Source organism: Fusarium pseudograminearum, chromosome 4 (assembly GCF_000303195.2).
Source record: "Fusarium pseudograminearum CS3096 chromosome 4, whole genome shotgun sequence".
NCBI classification, from domain to species: Eukaryota; Fungi; Ascomycota; class Sordariomycetes; order Hypocreales; family Nectriaceae; genus Fusarium; species Fusarium pseudograminearum.
The window spans coordinates 6,871,217-6,884,924 of NC_031954.1; the positions used below are offsets into that span (position 1 = coordinate 6,871,217).

Sequence of the window (13,708 nt, forward strand, 5' to 3'; positions counted from 1 at the left end):
CCCGTCTCAATCCTCACCACTGGTCTGGTGTCACATAAACCCGACGGACGGGCAGACAGACGAATGATAACAAGCAATTCCTCCGAGGTGATACTGTGGCACAATTGACGATGTTTATATGGGTGTAAGACATAACACAAGCGTGGTGGCTTGTTTACCGAGGTTACATCTCGCAGCTTTCATCCCTTCACCGTAATTCACCACCTTCAATCCTCTTTATCGAAAATGCTGAGTTCTTGGGTAGTAGGCCTTTGTGCCAGTTCTTTGGTGCACGCGCTTCCCGTTTCCGATTATTACACGGTCAAGGTCCCGCGCCTCATCGTCTTCGGAGACAGCTTCAGCGACAATGGGAACGGCTCCTGGGTAGTCAGTAATGGTACATGGCCGGCAGACCCGGCTTACTACAGGCATTCGTTCTCGTAGGCATATCCTTCCAATTGAAGACTTTTGTACTGATCAATTCAAGAAATGGGCTCAAATGGAATGATCTGGTGGCCAAGGACCTTGGTCTTGAGCTGATCAACCTCGCGACTGGTGGAGCGACAACCAACAACAACTTTGTGGCTGGAGGTACAGGTGCTCAGTCTACAATTCCTGTTCCTTCAGCTGCTGACCAAGTTTTGTCGTTCTTATCGTGGGATAAGCCGAGGCCTGATGATGTCTTTGTTCATTGGATTGGCGCCAATGACATCTTGTTCAACACGAGTATCACCGGAGGACAGGTTACGAGCCTGATCAACGAGAATGTTGACAGATTATACCATGCCGGTACAACTCCAGGGTCCATTCCCAATTCTCGTTTATCTTTACTGACATAAATCCAGGCGCAAAAAAGATCATCCTCGCCAACTATCTCAAAATCACAACGTTTCCAGCAACTTACAGCTCACCCGACTACGACATCCCAAGTGTTGAAGTCTACAGCAGTGCTCTCACCCAAGGTCTCAAAAACATCGCTGCCGCGTATTCTGCATATGCTCAGACAGCTGTGATTGACGTAGGCGGTTTATTCGAGGATATAACTTCAGATCCAGAAACTTATGGCTTTGATGAGAAGTATTTGAACCCGCCCACGGCGTGTCTCACAGGTGTTTATACGAGCGAGGGTGTACCGCGGCACTTGTGCAATGATCCACAGAAACATGTCTTTTTTGACTCGTATCACCCTGGGAAAGAGGTGCATGCGTTGATTGCGAAATTGTTTGAACAGGAGATTCATCAGTTCTCGGGATGAGACGCCTAGATGGCTCTTGGGATGGCGGTACAGTCACGCAAATACTGTGTTGACTACTGAGTCTTGGATATAATGTGGCATCACATGTTGAACTGATACATTCAAGTCGCCACGTTATGCTTCTGTAGTCTAGAAAGAGTAATAGTAATGCTTCGATTTATTTATCTAAAATCATAACCCTCACACTGAATGCTTTTGTTATGTATAGTGCCCTGATCCTGATGCCACACGACTGCCTTAATATGGTTTCATAGCTCTCGACAATATTGAGGCAAGACACAAGAACGTATGAAGCTCGAAGGCATCGAGGAATGCCAGATCTGAAGTATAGATTTTTTTTGGAAGTATTTAATACATTCTAATTTTAGAAAAAAAGTTTCTGCAGCAGGCCTCGTTGATGTAAGATTTCGATGATACGGCCACCATCTTTGTACCACACATCCTCATTCAACAAGAACCTACCATTCCTAATGACCTATTTTTCCAAATCACCCATTCAAACATGGCTTCATGTAAGGGTTGATTGGCACTTTTTATCTAACCCCTTATATCTTTTAAATACTCATCGCTAGTATCATAATTTTGTCTCGTATTCAATATGAGGGAGGTCTTGTACAGAGTACCGTACATCGGTTCTGCCCTAAGATTTTCCACTGGCGCAAACGTTATTACATGAGTCAGGATATCAAACTTTCTCTTACCTCTATCGAAATTATTGAGTGTGATTGAAGCTTGGTTGATGTTGAAATTGGCCTGCATCTTGCGGCCGTTTGTGGAGGTGTCAAACTGGTCTGGTTTGATTTGATGGCTGTGCTACGCCACAGGGTAGTGTTTCGACAGGCTTAGCTTGAGTTACCAGAAAGATGGGAAATTTGCCTGCAACAATGGCGCAACTTAGATGTACTATAATTGCCATGATAACATTATCTGTGCTCTGACAAACCTAATCGTAGGGCTGACACTTCAGGCATCATTAAGTGTTTATGGTGGTGCCCAAGGGAGGTCTAAGTTAGGTAGGGAGACGTTGGACTCGCGCTAACTACGTTGCTTGACGCAAACTAGAACGAATGCAAAAAGTGAAGCTCAAGGTATTATTAGAAGTCACTTGGTGAGCATTGTCGATACTAGCAGCAATCATCAATGCATTGTGACAATTCGGGGTCGCCTTACAGTAAGTTTGCGACAAGCGCGAGGCGGCTATTTGAACAAGATGGGGTTGAAGCAGTGACTTCACCTCTATCAGTGCACCCAATGCTAATTTGCATCAATTTGTTTAGCTGGAAACTAGTTTAAAAAGACCCTGAATATCTTATGCCCAGCGATTGATTGATTGTCGTGGGTGTCAATCATGTGGCCTGCGGATTGGTTGTCTGGATGTTCACATTCCAAGAAACGAACATCACTACTGGGAACAGCCCCGAGATGAACGCCTTGTTGATGCAGTTGTGTACGAAAACATCCTCGATGTTGTCACAACATTGTACTTTGTCCCATCAAACTTGAGTGAGGCTCGCCTAATTCCCCTTGAAATGGGGACTAACCAATTGCAGGAAAAAGCCATGGCTTGTTTAATTTCGTCTGAAACATCCCTGCCAATCTTCAATCTTTAACCTCGCTTTCTCTCTCTCTCTTGAAGGAGCCCCGACCCGCCCGGATTGATTCGTCTCGTCTCGACTCCTTAAACCTCTGCAGCCGCCCAACTCTCTTTTTCTAAAACTGGGCTTTGACCAATCGTTCCTTTTTCCTCCCCCACCGATCCCGATTCTCTCTATGTGGGAGAGAGGCGCGAACATGGCACTCGACGACGCTACCTATAGTCAACACCTTCACCACCGCGGGTCGGTAGACCAGCTGTTTGAGCTGGTGGAGGGCCTCGACGACACCCAGATTCATTCTTTACTCGAGGATTTTAACAATACCGTCACGAGCAATGTTCCAGTCTCCCACGGTATCGAGTTTTTCGAACACCCGACCTCTGTGGTAAGAGCAAAGACTACACCCACGACGACCACGACAACAACAACGGAACCGACAAGATCGTCTTCGATTCGAAAGAGCTTTAATAAGCTGCCTCGATTGTTTACGCGCTCGCCGAGCAAGAGATCTGCCTCGGCACCGATACAGCGCCCCCAGACTGGTTTGCCGCCTGCGACAAGACACTACCGACGAATCAGTCGACCTGTTCTGCCAATGCTGTCAAATGGCCCAGACCTGGATGCTTTGCTATCGGCATACCTGTCGCCTGCACCACCTCCAACATCGCACAAGACCATCTCCCCGTCGAGATCGATATCCAGCAGCTCTACTCTAAGCATCGAGGCAGAAGACTCAGGTGTTGATGCGCTTGCACCCCTGGTCTTTGGCAGACCACAAAGGGAGGAGAGCCCTATGGGCGATATCATGGAAGTGCTATCCTTCTAAACAGCCAACAATTATCCCATAATGATGAGTGTTACTACAAACAAACACCAACATCATGGACTTTTTTCTTCTTTGTTCCCCACACACTATCACACACTACGCTAGGCTATCTGCACTGTCCCGTTAGCTTTGCTTTTACCCATAGGCTCGGCGTTTTTTATTTCTTCTGTTCTATACGATCATTGTGGAGGCGTTTTCTTCATGCTGCTTTGCTAGTCAGGTACTAGTCTAGACTGTCACACACACACACACTCACTATTAAAGATGGATGAATGTAACATGGGGGAGGTCCACTTCTTTATTTTATTGTTGTCATGTTTGTAGGTGAAGATATACAATTCATTGCAATCAACTAGTCTACCTACTAGGTACTTATTCTACTATACCCATTCGTTTTCTTCTTTGCAAAGTCTCTTCGTCATTTGTCTTGACTCGTTGTTAATATCGCTGTTATTAATCTGCGCATCGTCATTTCGTGGGCTTGCTAGCACTGGAGGGTCAGTGGGGCAACGAGATCCCTTGGAAATAGTCCACTAGGTGTTGTTTCCACTGGTTGGTTTGTCTTGTACTCTAGATATTAGAAGTCAGCCTTGTAGTTGCTAAAGATAAGTCTGCTTTAGCATCTCTGCTACACGGGCCACGTTGGAATGGGAACCAGCAAATAGGTAGTAGCCACGCACCAATGGAGTTTTCAATGTTCCTGCATTAGTGGATTGGCAGTAGCGCTGCAGGCCCCACTTGTGCCTGCTGCCTGCTGTGCCTGCCTGATCTTCACGGTCGTCTCACCTCCATTGGCAACTGCATCTTCTTCCTAGATTCACGCATCTTCACACTTCCTCGCTCTGTAGAGCCTCACTTTCTGATCACCGAGTTCCAGCAAGCCTGATACTGCTTGCCCGAGAAATAAAACAACTTTATTACCTACTTTGTGTCATCTTGGACTCACCCTCGGGCTACAGGATGTGATATACTTTTTTATTTTTTTTATTTTTTACAACTATGGGCTAGAGCCTTAGTCTTCTTAATATCTTTAAAATTCTTAATAAAGGATCTATTTAAATTAAAAACTTAAAATATTAAAATATAGTTTTCTTAAAAACTAACTTTTTTAAAAAGAATATATATATTGCTAATAAAAGAAGTATCTCTTGGGCTATATGCACAGTAGATGTTTCTTCCTCCTGTCATACAACATCGAGCAACTTCAAAGTTACTGCCCGCTCAATCCACCAAGTCTCAAGTGCAAGCAAAAGCAATGGGTGCAATGCACGGCAAGTCGTCCGCCTGTATCACAAGTCTCGAGTACAACAGCGAGCTGGAAGAACATATCGACAGCCTAACCGAGTCCGGGGCCGTGTCCGAAGATGAGATCAAACGAGTCATAGCCCGACTGTGCCAAAATATGGTGCAGTTCACTGACTTTATGAGGCTACGTACTAACGAAGAGATGGAACTCTATGTTTGGAAAAGCTTTTTGCGTCCCATCAAGGCTCTGATGAAGCTCCCGCATCCGCAAGGGAACTTTGTAGCTGCCCGAATGGTCCTATATCTTGCATACCAGATCCACCAAACCCTCGATGAAAAGGAGTACCTGCGCCAAGCCGATGCCGAAAAAGCTACTATGCCTCTATGCCAATTATGCATCAAGTTGGACGAAACTCTTCTTAAGGCCTTGAGGAATATTTGGAAAGCTAGTACCGACTTTGAAGAAGATTTCAACTGGGTCTTTGTCGATGATAGGATTCATCTAGCACCTGGAGAGGTAGCCATGGACGATAATGACCTGAAGATCGCGCAAGCTCTATCGCCCTCCGAGCGCACTCGGGTGTCCAAGGAGAATGGTGTAGAATACGCCTATTATTCGGATCCATTCGGCGTCAACAAAGCCAACCCTACACCCTATAAGGGTCCCATACCAAGATGGGATTGTGGCCAAGAAGACACTGACAGTTTCATATGGTCTACTAAGAGTTCCGATGGACCGATCCGACTAGAAATCTCCTATGATGTCAGAATCCCAAGAGCGGGATATAATGGTTTGTCCCCACCGGACAGTAGTATCCCTATGTTTCGTCGATCCAAGCAGTTTTGCCTTGATGCACGGCAGCTTTCCGAAGCTGAACGGCGCAAACAAGTGCATTTTGTACTCGACAAAATTGTCAGATATTACAAAGTGCCTCCAGAGATACACTATCAGATCCTTGAATATCTTCCATACCGCGAGGCATTCCCATATATCCAGAAACTCGATCTCGTGGCAGCGTATGCTCCCTTTCCAGCGGCCAGTGGACTTTGCGAAGACTGCTGTAAAGGACCAAAGTTGTCGTGGCTGAGACGAACATGCCCAGGCTTATCCATATGGATCTGGAATCTTCCACTCCGCTGTTTTCACGTTTTTCATCTCGGCCAATATAGAAATTGGACGTTGTGTGCTCATGGTGCTGAGTGTACAGGTCATCATGACAGCCATGATAGAGATTGGATTGTTGAGCGAGGTCCCGGTCTAAGTTTGTTCATAGAGAGGGAGATATCAAGATTGAATGATGAGTTTGTGTCCCTGGATCAGGTTGGACTAGGTCCCGCTCTGAAGATCCGCCTCGACACAGAAGAAGAGGACAGGGACCGACAGCAACGGCTTGCATTGGGTCAGGGAATATACCAAGACTCGGTAGATGACTGGAAAATGAGCGGCGGTCTAGGCGGTCTTGTAGATTGCATGCTTCATGGCAGAGTGCTGGTCGGTGCTTGGGGTCGTGATGGCGCGGATAAGGGAACTATGCAAGTGCCCACCCAGTGGGCACATGGCGGTGGTCTTAAGGATCAAGAACGTGCCATCCAAGCAATCCGAGATTTACATGCCTGGCCTGGATGCTGCGAGTGGTGTTGACGAGAATGTCTCTCAAGGGAACCCGGGACTTGAGTTTAGAATATAGAAAATAAGAGCTTGAGCGGGTCTAAGAAGCATAAAGTAGCCAAGTTATTTTGTCCCTTGGGCGGAGTTGTCTTTTCTTCTTAACAGTCTCTCACCGAGCTGAAGTTGTCATACGAGATGATAGGTGACGATTTGATGGATGCCAGAGCGTGGTGATATCACCTGCATGTATACCCTGTTGAGCTTGACTCTAGTTTGACATTGTGAAAAGACATAGGAGGTGATGGGCAAGAATAGGCCTTGGCTTAGCATCTTTGCAGGCGATCCTTCGACGGCGCTCGAAGACGAATTAGCTGTGCGAAGCGGTCTTGATGAAATGGGAGCGACTTCTGTCCCAGTTTGGGTGCTTTCACTTGACTTGTCGGGAGAGTCATCGTAGCCGGCGCTTTCTTTGATAGGAACCTCACAGGACATCCCCAGCTGGGAGCAGCAGTTGAGAAACGGCTGACTGCCTCGCCGATGTATCACGCACCACACCGGGGTGATCTTGTAAAAACCCTGGAGGAGCGCTATGAGTGTGCTACGATCGAGAAAAGGATTGGCCGTACGGATAGTACCGGGAGCGAACATGTCGGATCGTCATCTGGGTTCCGGGGGGCCTCCCGCTGGAGGCGGGCGTCAAGGTGTCTATTGCTGTAAAAACTGTCTGCGTTGCGATCTAGAAGATCTAGAGGACCACGGGACTCAGAGTGGGAATATATGCTTGCTGATATCTCGAAATCACTTGTGACCGCTACACAAGCCACTTCCTCAAGGGGTGGCCATTGTGGTCCGCGGTTTGTAGTATGAAGAGACGATGTCCTGGAAAATGGAGGAAAGCTTTTTATATACTTTAAGAAGTGAGAGTCCCGTGAATGAGTTATTGTTTATCCTTTTTGTTTGTTACAAAGCTGAAGCATGAGAGAGAGGAGCATTGAAGAATAAAAAGTGCTCATCTTACTTAAACCATAGCGCTCTGATGTCAACTCATCGCTGTAGATGCCTCGTTGAGTTTACAATCACGCGCTATTAGCAGACGTCTGTCTGTCTACCAAGTAAAGACCATGCAACCAAGACATTCAGAGCTTCCTTTTCCATGAATAGCCTAAAGTCTAAACCGAAGCATGTGGCAGTCGCGCCACAATTCAAACAATAGCCTGACAATTCTCTATTAGCTACTTGATTCTCTATCAGAATACTTCGGCATCATTTCGTATCTAAGCACTGATCACCTGCTAATCCGATAGAGGCAACTGGATATCAGAATAGTGGAAAAAATCCAAATTGGCCCGAAGCGAGCCGCATCTAGCAAACACAAAGCGAACCTCGGCGGATGGGGGATAACGTAATTTTTATATACAAAACTCCACATCATGAAAATATTTGATAAAAAATTGCTACTTCTCGATCAAATTTTACGTACAATATCATGGGGGCAAGATCGTGGTCTGTTGATTCTGTTGTTTGGTCTGGGGATTTACTTCTTCCCCAGACCTTGGCGCTTTTAACCAGACATGATTTATATATAAAACAAGTAGTTTATTCTGACTTGATCTGTATTCTTATAATTCCTCACTTTCATATTCGTTACAATAAGTTATCATGGATAAAATTGCACCACATACACAGGCTGCAAAAGACAGTCTACATCCCGACCAAATCGCCCGCATAGACCAAACCTATGACCAAGCCCCTGGCACAGTCACCGAATTCGAGAAACAAAAAACCGCTGAAGGAGAAGCCCACTTCCGTCGCCTCGGATGGAAGCGTCTCGCCGTGATCCTCATCGTTGAGGCCATCGGCCTGGGAACATTCAGCCTTCCTGGTGCCTTTGCGACACTCGGCATAGTTGCGGGAGTCTTCTGCTGTATCGCCCTTGGTTTCATGGCCATTTACACAGCGTGGATCATCGGAAAGATTAAAGTCTTGTATCCGTCCATCCAACATTATGGAGATATTGGTGGCTTGCTCATGGGGAGATTTGGAGAGGAGTTGTTTGGAGCCATGTACGTGCTTCAGTTGATTCTCATCACCTCCTCGTTCGTCCTTACTGGCAGCATTGCTTTGAACATCTTGGCCGACGGGAAGGTGTGTGGTCTGATCTTCAGTGCCGTGTCAGGGTTCATGTTGTTTATCCTTGCCGTCATGCCTTCTTTTGCAGAGGCTGCTATCCTTGGATATATCGATCTTGTGTGCGTCATGACCGCCATTGGTATTGCAGTTATCGCATCAGGTGTAGATGCTGCGAACCAACCCGGAGGTCTGGGATCCTCAGACTGGTCAGCTTGGCCTGACCCTGATGCAACTTTCAAAGATGGCATGGTGGCTATCTGCAACATCATCTTTGCCTACTGCTTTGCCATGTACATGACACCATTCATGTCAGAAATGCATACACCAGAGGATTTCATGAAGTCAGTTTGGACACTCGGCAGTGTTGAGATTTTCATTTATACCCTCACCGGTTCGCTCATCTATGTCTTCGTCGGCAAAGATGTAGCCAGCCCTGCTCTGGAGTCACTGCCTGGTGTTCTGCCAAAGGTGGCTTTTGGCGTGGCTCTCCCTATGATCTTTATTTCTGGAGCAATCGGAAATACTGTCACTGCGAAATATGTCCATCTTCGATTTTACAAAAACTCTATCGTGCGTTTTGTCAATACGCCCAAAGGTTGGGTCACTTGGCTCCTTACACTCGCTGGCATAACTGTCATCTCTTGGGTCCTCGGTGAAGCTATTCCCTTCTTCAACGACCTTCTATCACTAAGCTCGGCACTTTTCGTTTCCGGATTTATTCTCTATTTCCCAGCGGTCATGTGGTACAAGCTTATCTGTAGGGGTAAGTGGTATGCCAGGGAGAATATCTTGCATGCCGTTGCTTGTATCTTTACTTTCTTCTTTGGGCTCCTGGTTTTGGTAGGAGGAACCTATGCTACGGCTATGGATATTGTGAGTCTTGCGTTTCATGCAACTTATTGTAAGTTACTGACGAGTATTAGCAACATCATTACGAAATTGGAGCTTTCCGTACACCTTTTTCATGCGAAGCTTGAGTTAAGCTTGAGTTGAAAACACGAGTTGAGAGAGTAAAGGATATAAAGACTTTTTCTTAGACGTACATGTAAATACTGAATATGACTCGATTAATTCATTCAGCTCTTAGCCCCCATGTTATAGAAACTTCAAACATTCTGCTGTTGTAAAAATCGAGATATTTTAGTATCACCGTCACACCCCCACCCCCACCCCCACCCATAATACAGGCTTGACAAGTCTTGATAACGAAATAAATCATTTCATGTAACCAAGGCTCTTCAAACGCTGGCCGGACCATTCTTGGTACTCTTCATCTGACATAATTTTGCCATCAAACCAGCCAGCTGTTTCACAGACACTTTTCATTGCGTACTCCACCCCAATACATAATGGGCAAAGCATCTGTGTACCACAGCTGACCCTCGAGGGATGTATACGGGTAAATTTTTCCATAACAGCTTTCCCATCCGGGCACCCAGCGCAAAACTTCCGACGGCCATCACATAAGTGACACTCTCCCCTTTCACAGAAGGCAATCATTTCAGGAACCTCGAGGCCATGAACCAGGAAATCATCGTTGAATTCCAAGTTGGAAACGGGAATCGTGACGGACTGACCCGGCAAGACTGTTTTGGAAAAGTCGGGGAAGGGATAGTATTCGGGACGTCGTTTCTTCTTTTCCTCCACTGTTTCATATGAGGGGTTGAGCAGCCAGTCATTGTAATAGGAAAGATCGGAGCCATTCCTGATATCGCCAAAACCCCACCATGTGTCGATTCTGTTGAAGATAACAGCAGGTTCTAAATTGTCGTGATCGATTTGAACAAAGGTAACACCGATTGGGTAGACAGGACAAAATATGTCTTCATCCAAATAGGATAAGATCATGTTCCAGAGTTCGGGCGGGAGTGTCTTGTTACCTTGCTTGGAGGCGATGGTACAAGTACCACCATGGTTGAATTTGTGGAGGATGTAATCAACGCTCCAAGAAGTCAGACCAAGAAGGCAAACGGGATTCTGTTCAACCGCAGCCTCGAGGTGTTCCTTTTTGAGACTAGGCATGATTGTGGAATGAGATGCAAGGCAAGTTATTGCTGCCGAATCGTGTAGAGCATGCAAGTTGAGAAGTAGAAATGGTATTGATGCGGGATTCCTCTTCTTCATATATCTCTAATCTTTTTCACTTTATCGAAAAAAAGTTAAACATCTGAATTTTTAGTTTCCATGTGCTCTTGAGTTGTATGAATAGAATTAGAGCCTTGGCTGAAGTTCTAGGCAGAAGAAGTGCATAAGTTATAAAATGAGAACTTGACAAAGAGAAAGGTTTATCTTCACCTCTTATAACTTCGAAATTCAAGTTTAGTCCTTATTAACATAGAGTTTTGTTTAAACCTTGTAGGCAATGTCTCGCCAACTATAGAGAGCAAGGTTACATAGACATAACAGAAAAACACCACTTTAGGCTACCATGATCGAAGAAAATCTTACTTTTTTATTCTTCAGACCTCTAAACTAGAGCCTGGAACTTCACAATCTACTTGACCAGTCTCAACAATAAGGATCTCTGGACCAAAAACTCAAAGTATTGGATCAATGTTTTGCCAATAACCAACTTTCCCAACACACAAGTGTGACAGAGTAGCCGCCTAGGTTAATACAGCAATAATGAAATCTATAATATGGGTGATAAAGAAGCATTTATCGAGCCGTAAACATAACAGCAACTACGCAAGATAATACAGGTTAAATGCTGGGCAAATCGATAAACTCCGGGCAATGCAATAAGAATAATGAATAAATTATTATAATTTTCGTTCCGAGCCTCGATCTAAAATGGTTAGGAAGAACAGAAACAATATCAAATTTCAACATGACTCTTTACAGCTATATGGACTGCGATTAATTAAAATTGCTAGTGCTATTGTTGTCAATGCGGCTCAAATTGAGAAAGCCTCTTTCACTCACCACAAGTGTTGCATTGTGTGTTCCTGGTCTTTAAGACCTCGGGCTTATGGTTAATAATAACCATACTAAGGTTCTTCATGATCCCATCTAATTCGCCGAGCTTTTTCTAAATGGCCCGATTTTCCAAACTCAGTAAACCGTTTCCACTGATATCTGCTGTGTTATGCTACATGATCCCCCTTGAAACGTCGTGATCCCTGTCTATGTATACCCTGTCACGTCAAACTGATAGGCTAAAGACATTCAAAAATCTCCATTCGGCCGAAACGGGGCTGCCATGCCGGTTAAGTCGGGCCAAACTTTGTAAGAGAAGTGTTTCCAGATTGGCGTTTAGCGATGCATGTCATGTACATCTCATTGGTGGCTTTTCTTTCTCGATTGTCATTCGATACACTGTCGGGTTCAACCGAGATGCTACTCTACCCTTGTTCCTCTCATTCTCGTCGGTACGTGATTGCTTGACAGACGAGGCGGTTCTACCCGAATGGTCAAGATAAGATGTGTCCAGCCCAGCGAAAGAACTTTCGAAGATGCGACATGGTCATGTATAGGAATTGAAACGCCTGAAACTGTATGTCATCGATTCTATGGATCTCATAGGTGCGCTTGTTTTGTCTTGCTGTTTTGGATGAGAGGATGATGGCATTTTTAGAGACATTCCAGTTCAGACAAGATGGCATGACGCAACCCTGTGGCCTTGGTGTTGTTCTCTATGGCCTTGGTGATATTTGATAGTCAAGCCTACCACACTTTAACGAGATTGTCGAGTCATGCAAGTTTCTAGCATGTCAGCTCATGTTTGAAACCAAGTCATGACAGCCATGAGCTGAAGTTTCTTTGCGACGCCACTTGTTTTAGCCAACTTTGCTCTTCGTGTAGGCACTTATTAATCGGCAGTCGTGATTTTAGTTTGTCCCAGATGTGATTCGTGTGAGTGGCATGGCGATGTAATTACAAGAAGATAAGATGATAGGCAACAGGGTAGTAAACTCGAGGGTCTTTTTGCCTTGCAGTATTGGTTTGAAGAGAAGCTATCTGAAATTGAAGACTGATATCATCCCAGACATGACGCTTCTCAAACCGAGTCTTATTAAAAGGTTCCTAGGTTATGAAACATGACTTTTAAGAGGTTTATCTTGAATTTTAGTGGCAAGATGAACAATATCAATAGATGAATACACAAGTTCCGACTATCCCACTATGGAAATAACTCAACCCAAGCTGCAGATCACCATCTATAGCAAAAGGCATCCCAGGTTCACATGCTATCTCTATCTTCCGAGGCGTCAGGGTAGTTACCAAGATCCGATGGTTTACAGCGTCTTGGTTAGAGTTAATTTAGAAGTGGGCCAATGAGAAGACAAATCTACAACCATCAACTCAGCCTTGACAATATGATGATATTGTTCGTCTAGACTATACTTTAAAACCACTCCCTTTTTTCTACGCTCAGACTGATTCAATCACACAGACGATTCAGGAAGTTATTGCCGCCTGTGCTCCTCCAGCCCGGGCTGCCACAATAGGCCTGCGTTTCAATATACGGCCTCGAAATCGGCTGACCTAAAAAGGTCTGACGTGTCGGTGCATAAGGCCGAGTGATGATTCTCGCATTACCCAAATAGGCCATAAATCCATCTCTCCCAAGAGAAACTGCTACCTGGACTGTGTCGAAGTCTGTGCACTCGCGACGCCAAGCAGAGACGGTTGTCACTGACGGGAATCATCGAGGAAGGTGAAGCGTTTAAAACGGAGCTGATGGCCTGCCAAGCAAAGAAAACTCCGATGACTGACCTCAGCTGTGACATCTCGTCGACTAACGGGAAGCCTGCCTAGACTTTTAGATAAGGTAATGCTTTGAAATCTCTGTAGCGAAACGGTCAAGGGGAAAACTAAAATTGGTGACATGATCATCATTCGATTATCCTCGGATATACACTTGTTTCGAGGTAGTATACCCGAAAGAGTTCCTTGCAGATGATCTTTAATGCGGTATTCTGGCTATATAAACTGTTGCTATTGCCAAGAGACTGATAATGACTGGGTTGAAGAATATCGTGAAACATGTGTCTAACGGTCTTTTGAAAACGATTCCACTTGTATCCCCTGCGCATTCACTGTCTACTCATCTAAAAATGCCCAAG

At 45.2% G+C, this 13,708-nt stretch overlaps 6 protein-coding genes across 6 annotated transcripts, besides 5 other annotated features; 4 read left to right on the forward strand and 2 right to left on the reverse strand.

The window, feature by feature from the left end:
- Window positions 1–225: 225 nt before the first annotated feature.
- On the forward strand, window positions 226–1,234 carry FPSE_05068 (uncharacterized protein; the record flags this gene model as incomplete). The annotated part of the gene is made up of 3 exons (XM_009258186.1): window positions 226–419; window positions 467–768; window positions 825–1,234. 3 exons carry the CDS (start codon window positions 226–228, stop codon window positions 1,232–1,234), a joined length of 906 nt encoding a protein of 301 aa, XP_009256461.1.
- A 1,791-nt stretch (window positions 1,235–3,025) lies between these two features.
- FPSE_05067 (uncharacterized protein) lies at window positions 3,026–3,655 on the forward strand (the record flags this gene model as incomplete). The annotated part of the gene is made up of 1 exon (XM_009258185.1): window positions 3,026–3,655. One exon carries the CDS (start codon window positions 3,026–3,028, stop codon window positions 3,653–3,655), a length of 630 nt encoding a protein of 209 aa, XP_009256460.1.
- Window positions 3,656–4,620: 965 nt separating this feature from the next.
- Window positions 4,621–4,649: a repeat region.
- Window positions 4,650–4,707: 58 nt separating this feature from the next.
- Window positions 4,708–4,783: a repeat region.
- A 127-nt stretch (window positions 4,784–4,910) lies between these two features.
- Window positions 4,911–6,542, forward strand: FPSE_05066 (uncharacterized protein; the record flags this gene model as incomplete). Its single annotated transcript, XM_009258184.1, has 1 exon — window positions 4,911–6,542. One exon carries the CDS (start codon window positions 4,911–4,913, stop codon window positions 6,540–6,542), a length of 1,632 nt encoding a protein of 543 aa, XP_009256459.1.
- Window positions 6,543–6,642: 100 nt separating this feature from the next.
- Window positions 6,643–6,683: a repeat region.
- Window positions 6,684–6,695: 12 nt separating this feature from the next.
- On the reverse strand, window positions 6,696–7,157 carry FPSE_05065 (uncharacterized protein; the record flags this gene model as incomplete). Its single annotated transcript, XM_009258183.1, has 1 exon — window positions 6,696–7,157. The coding sequence occupies one exon, from the start codon at window positions 7,155–7,157 to the stop codon at window positions 6,696–6,698; it is 462 nt and encodes a 153-aa protein (XP_009256458.1).
- Window positions 6,760–6,810: a repeat region.
- Window positions 7,158–8,168: 1,011 nt separating the features above from the next.
- FPSE_05064 (uncharacterized protein) lies at window positions 8,169–9,616 on the forward strand (the record flags this gene model as incomplete). The annotated part of the gene is made up of 2 exons (XM_009258182.1): window positions 8,169–9,512; window positions 9,563–9,616. 2 exons carry the CDS (start codon window positions 8,169–8,171, stop codon window positions 9,614–9,616), a joined length of 1,398 nt encoding a protein of 465 aa, XP_009256457.1.
- A 178-nt stretch (window positions 9,617–9,794) lies between these two features.
- Window positions 9,795–9,817: a microsatellite.
- A 37-nt stretch (window positions 9,818–9,854) lies between these two features.
- FPSE_05063 (uncharacterized protein) lies at window positions 9,855–10,661 on the reverse strand (the record flags this gene model as incomplete). Its single annotated transcript, XM_009258181.1, has 1 exon — window positions 9,855–10,661. The coding sequence occupies one exon, from the start codon at window positions 10,659–10,661 to the stop codon at window positions 9,855–9,857; it is 807 nt and encodes a 268-aa protein (XP_009256456.1).
- Between the last annotated feature and the right edge of the window lie 3,047 nt (window positions 10,662–13,708).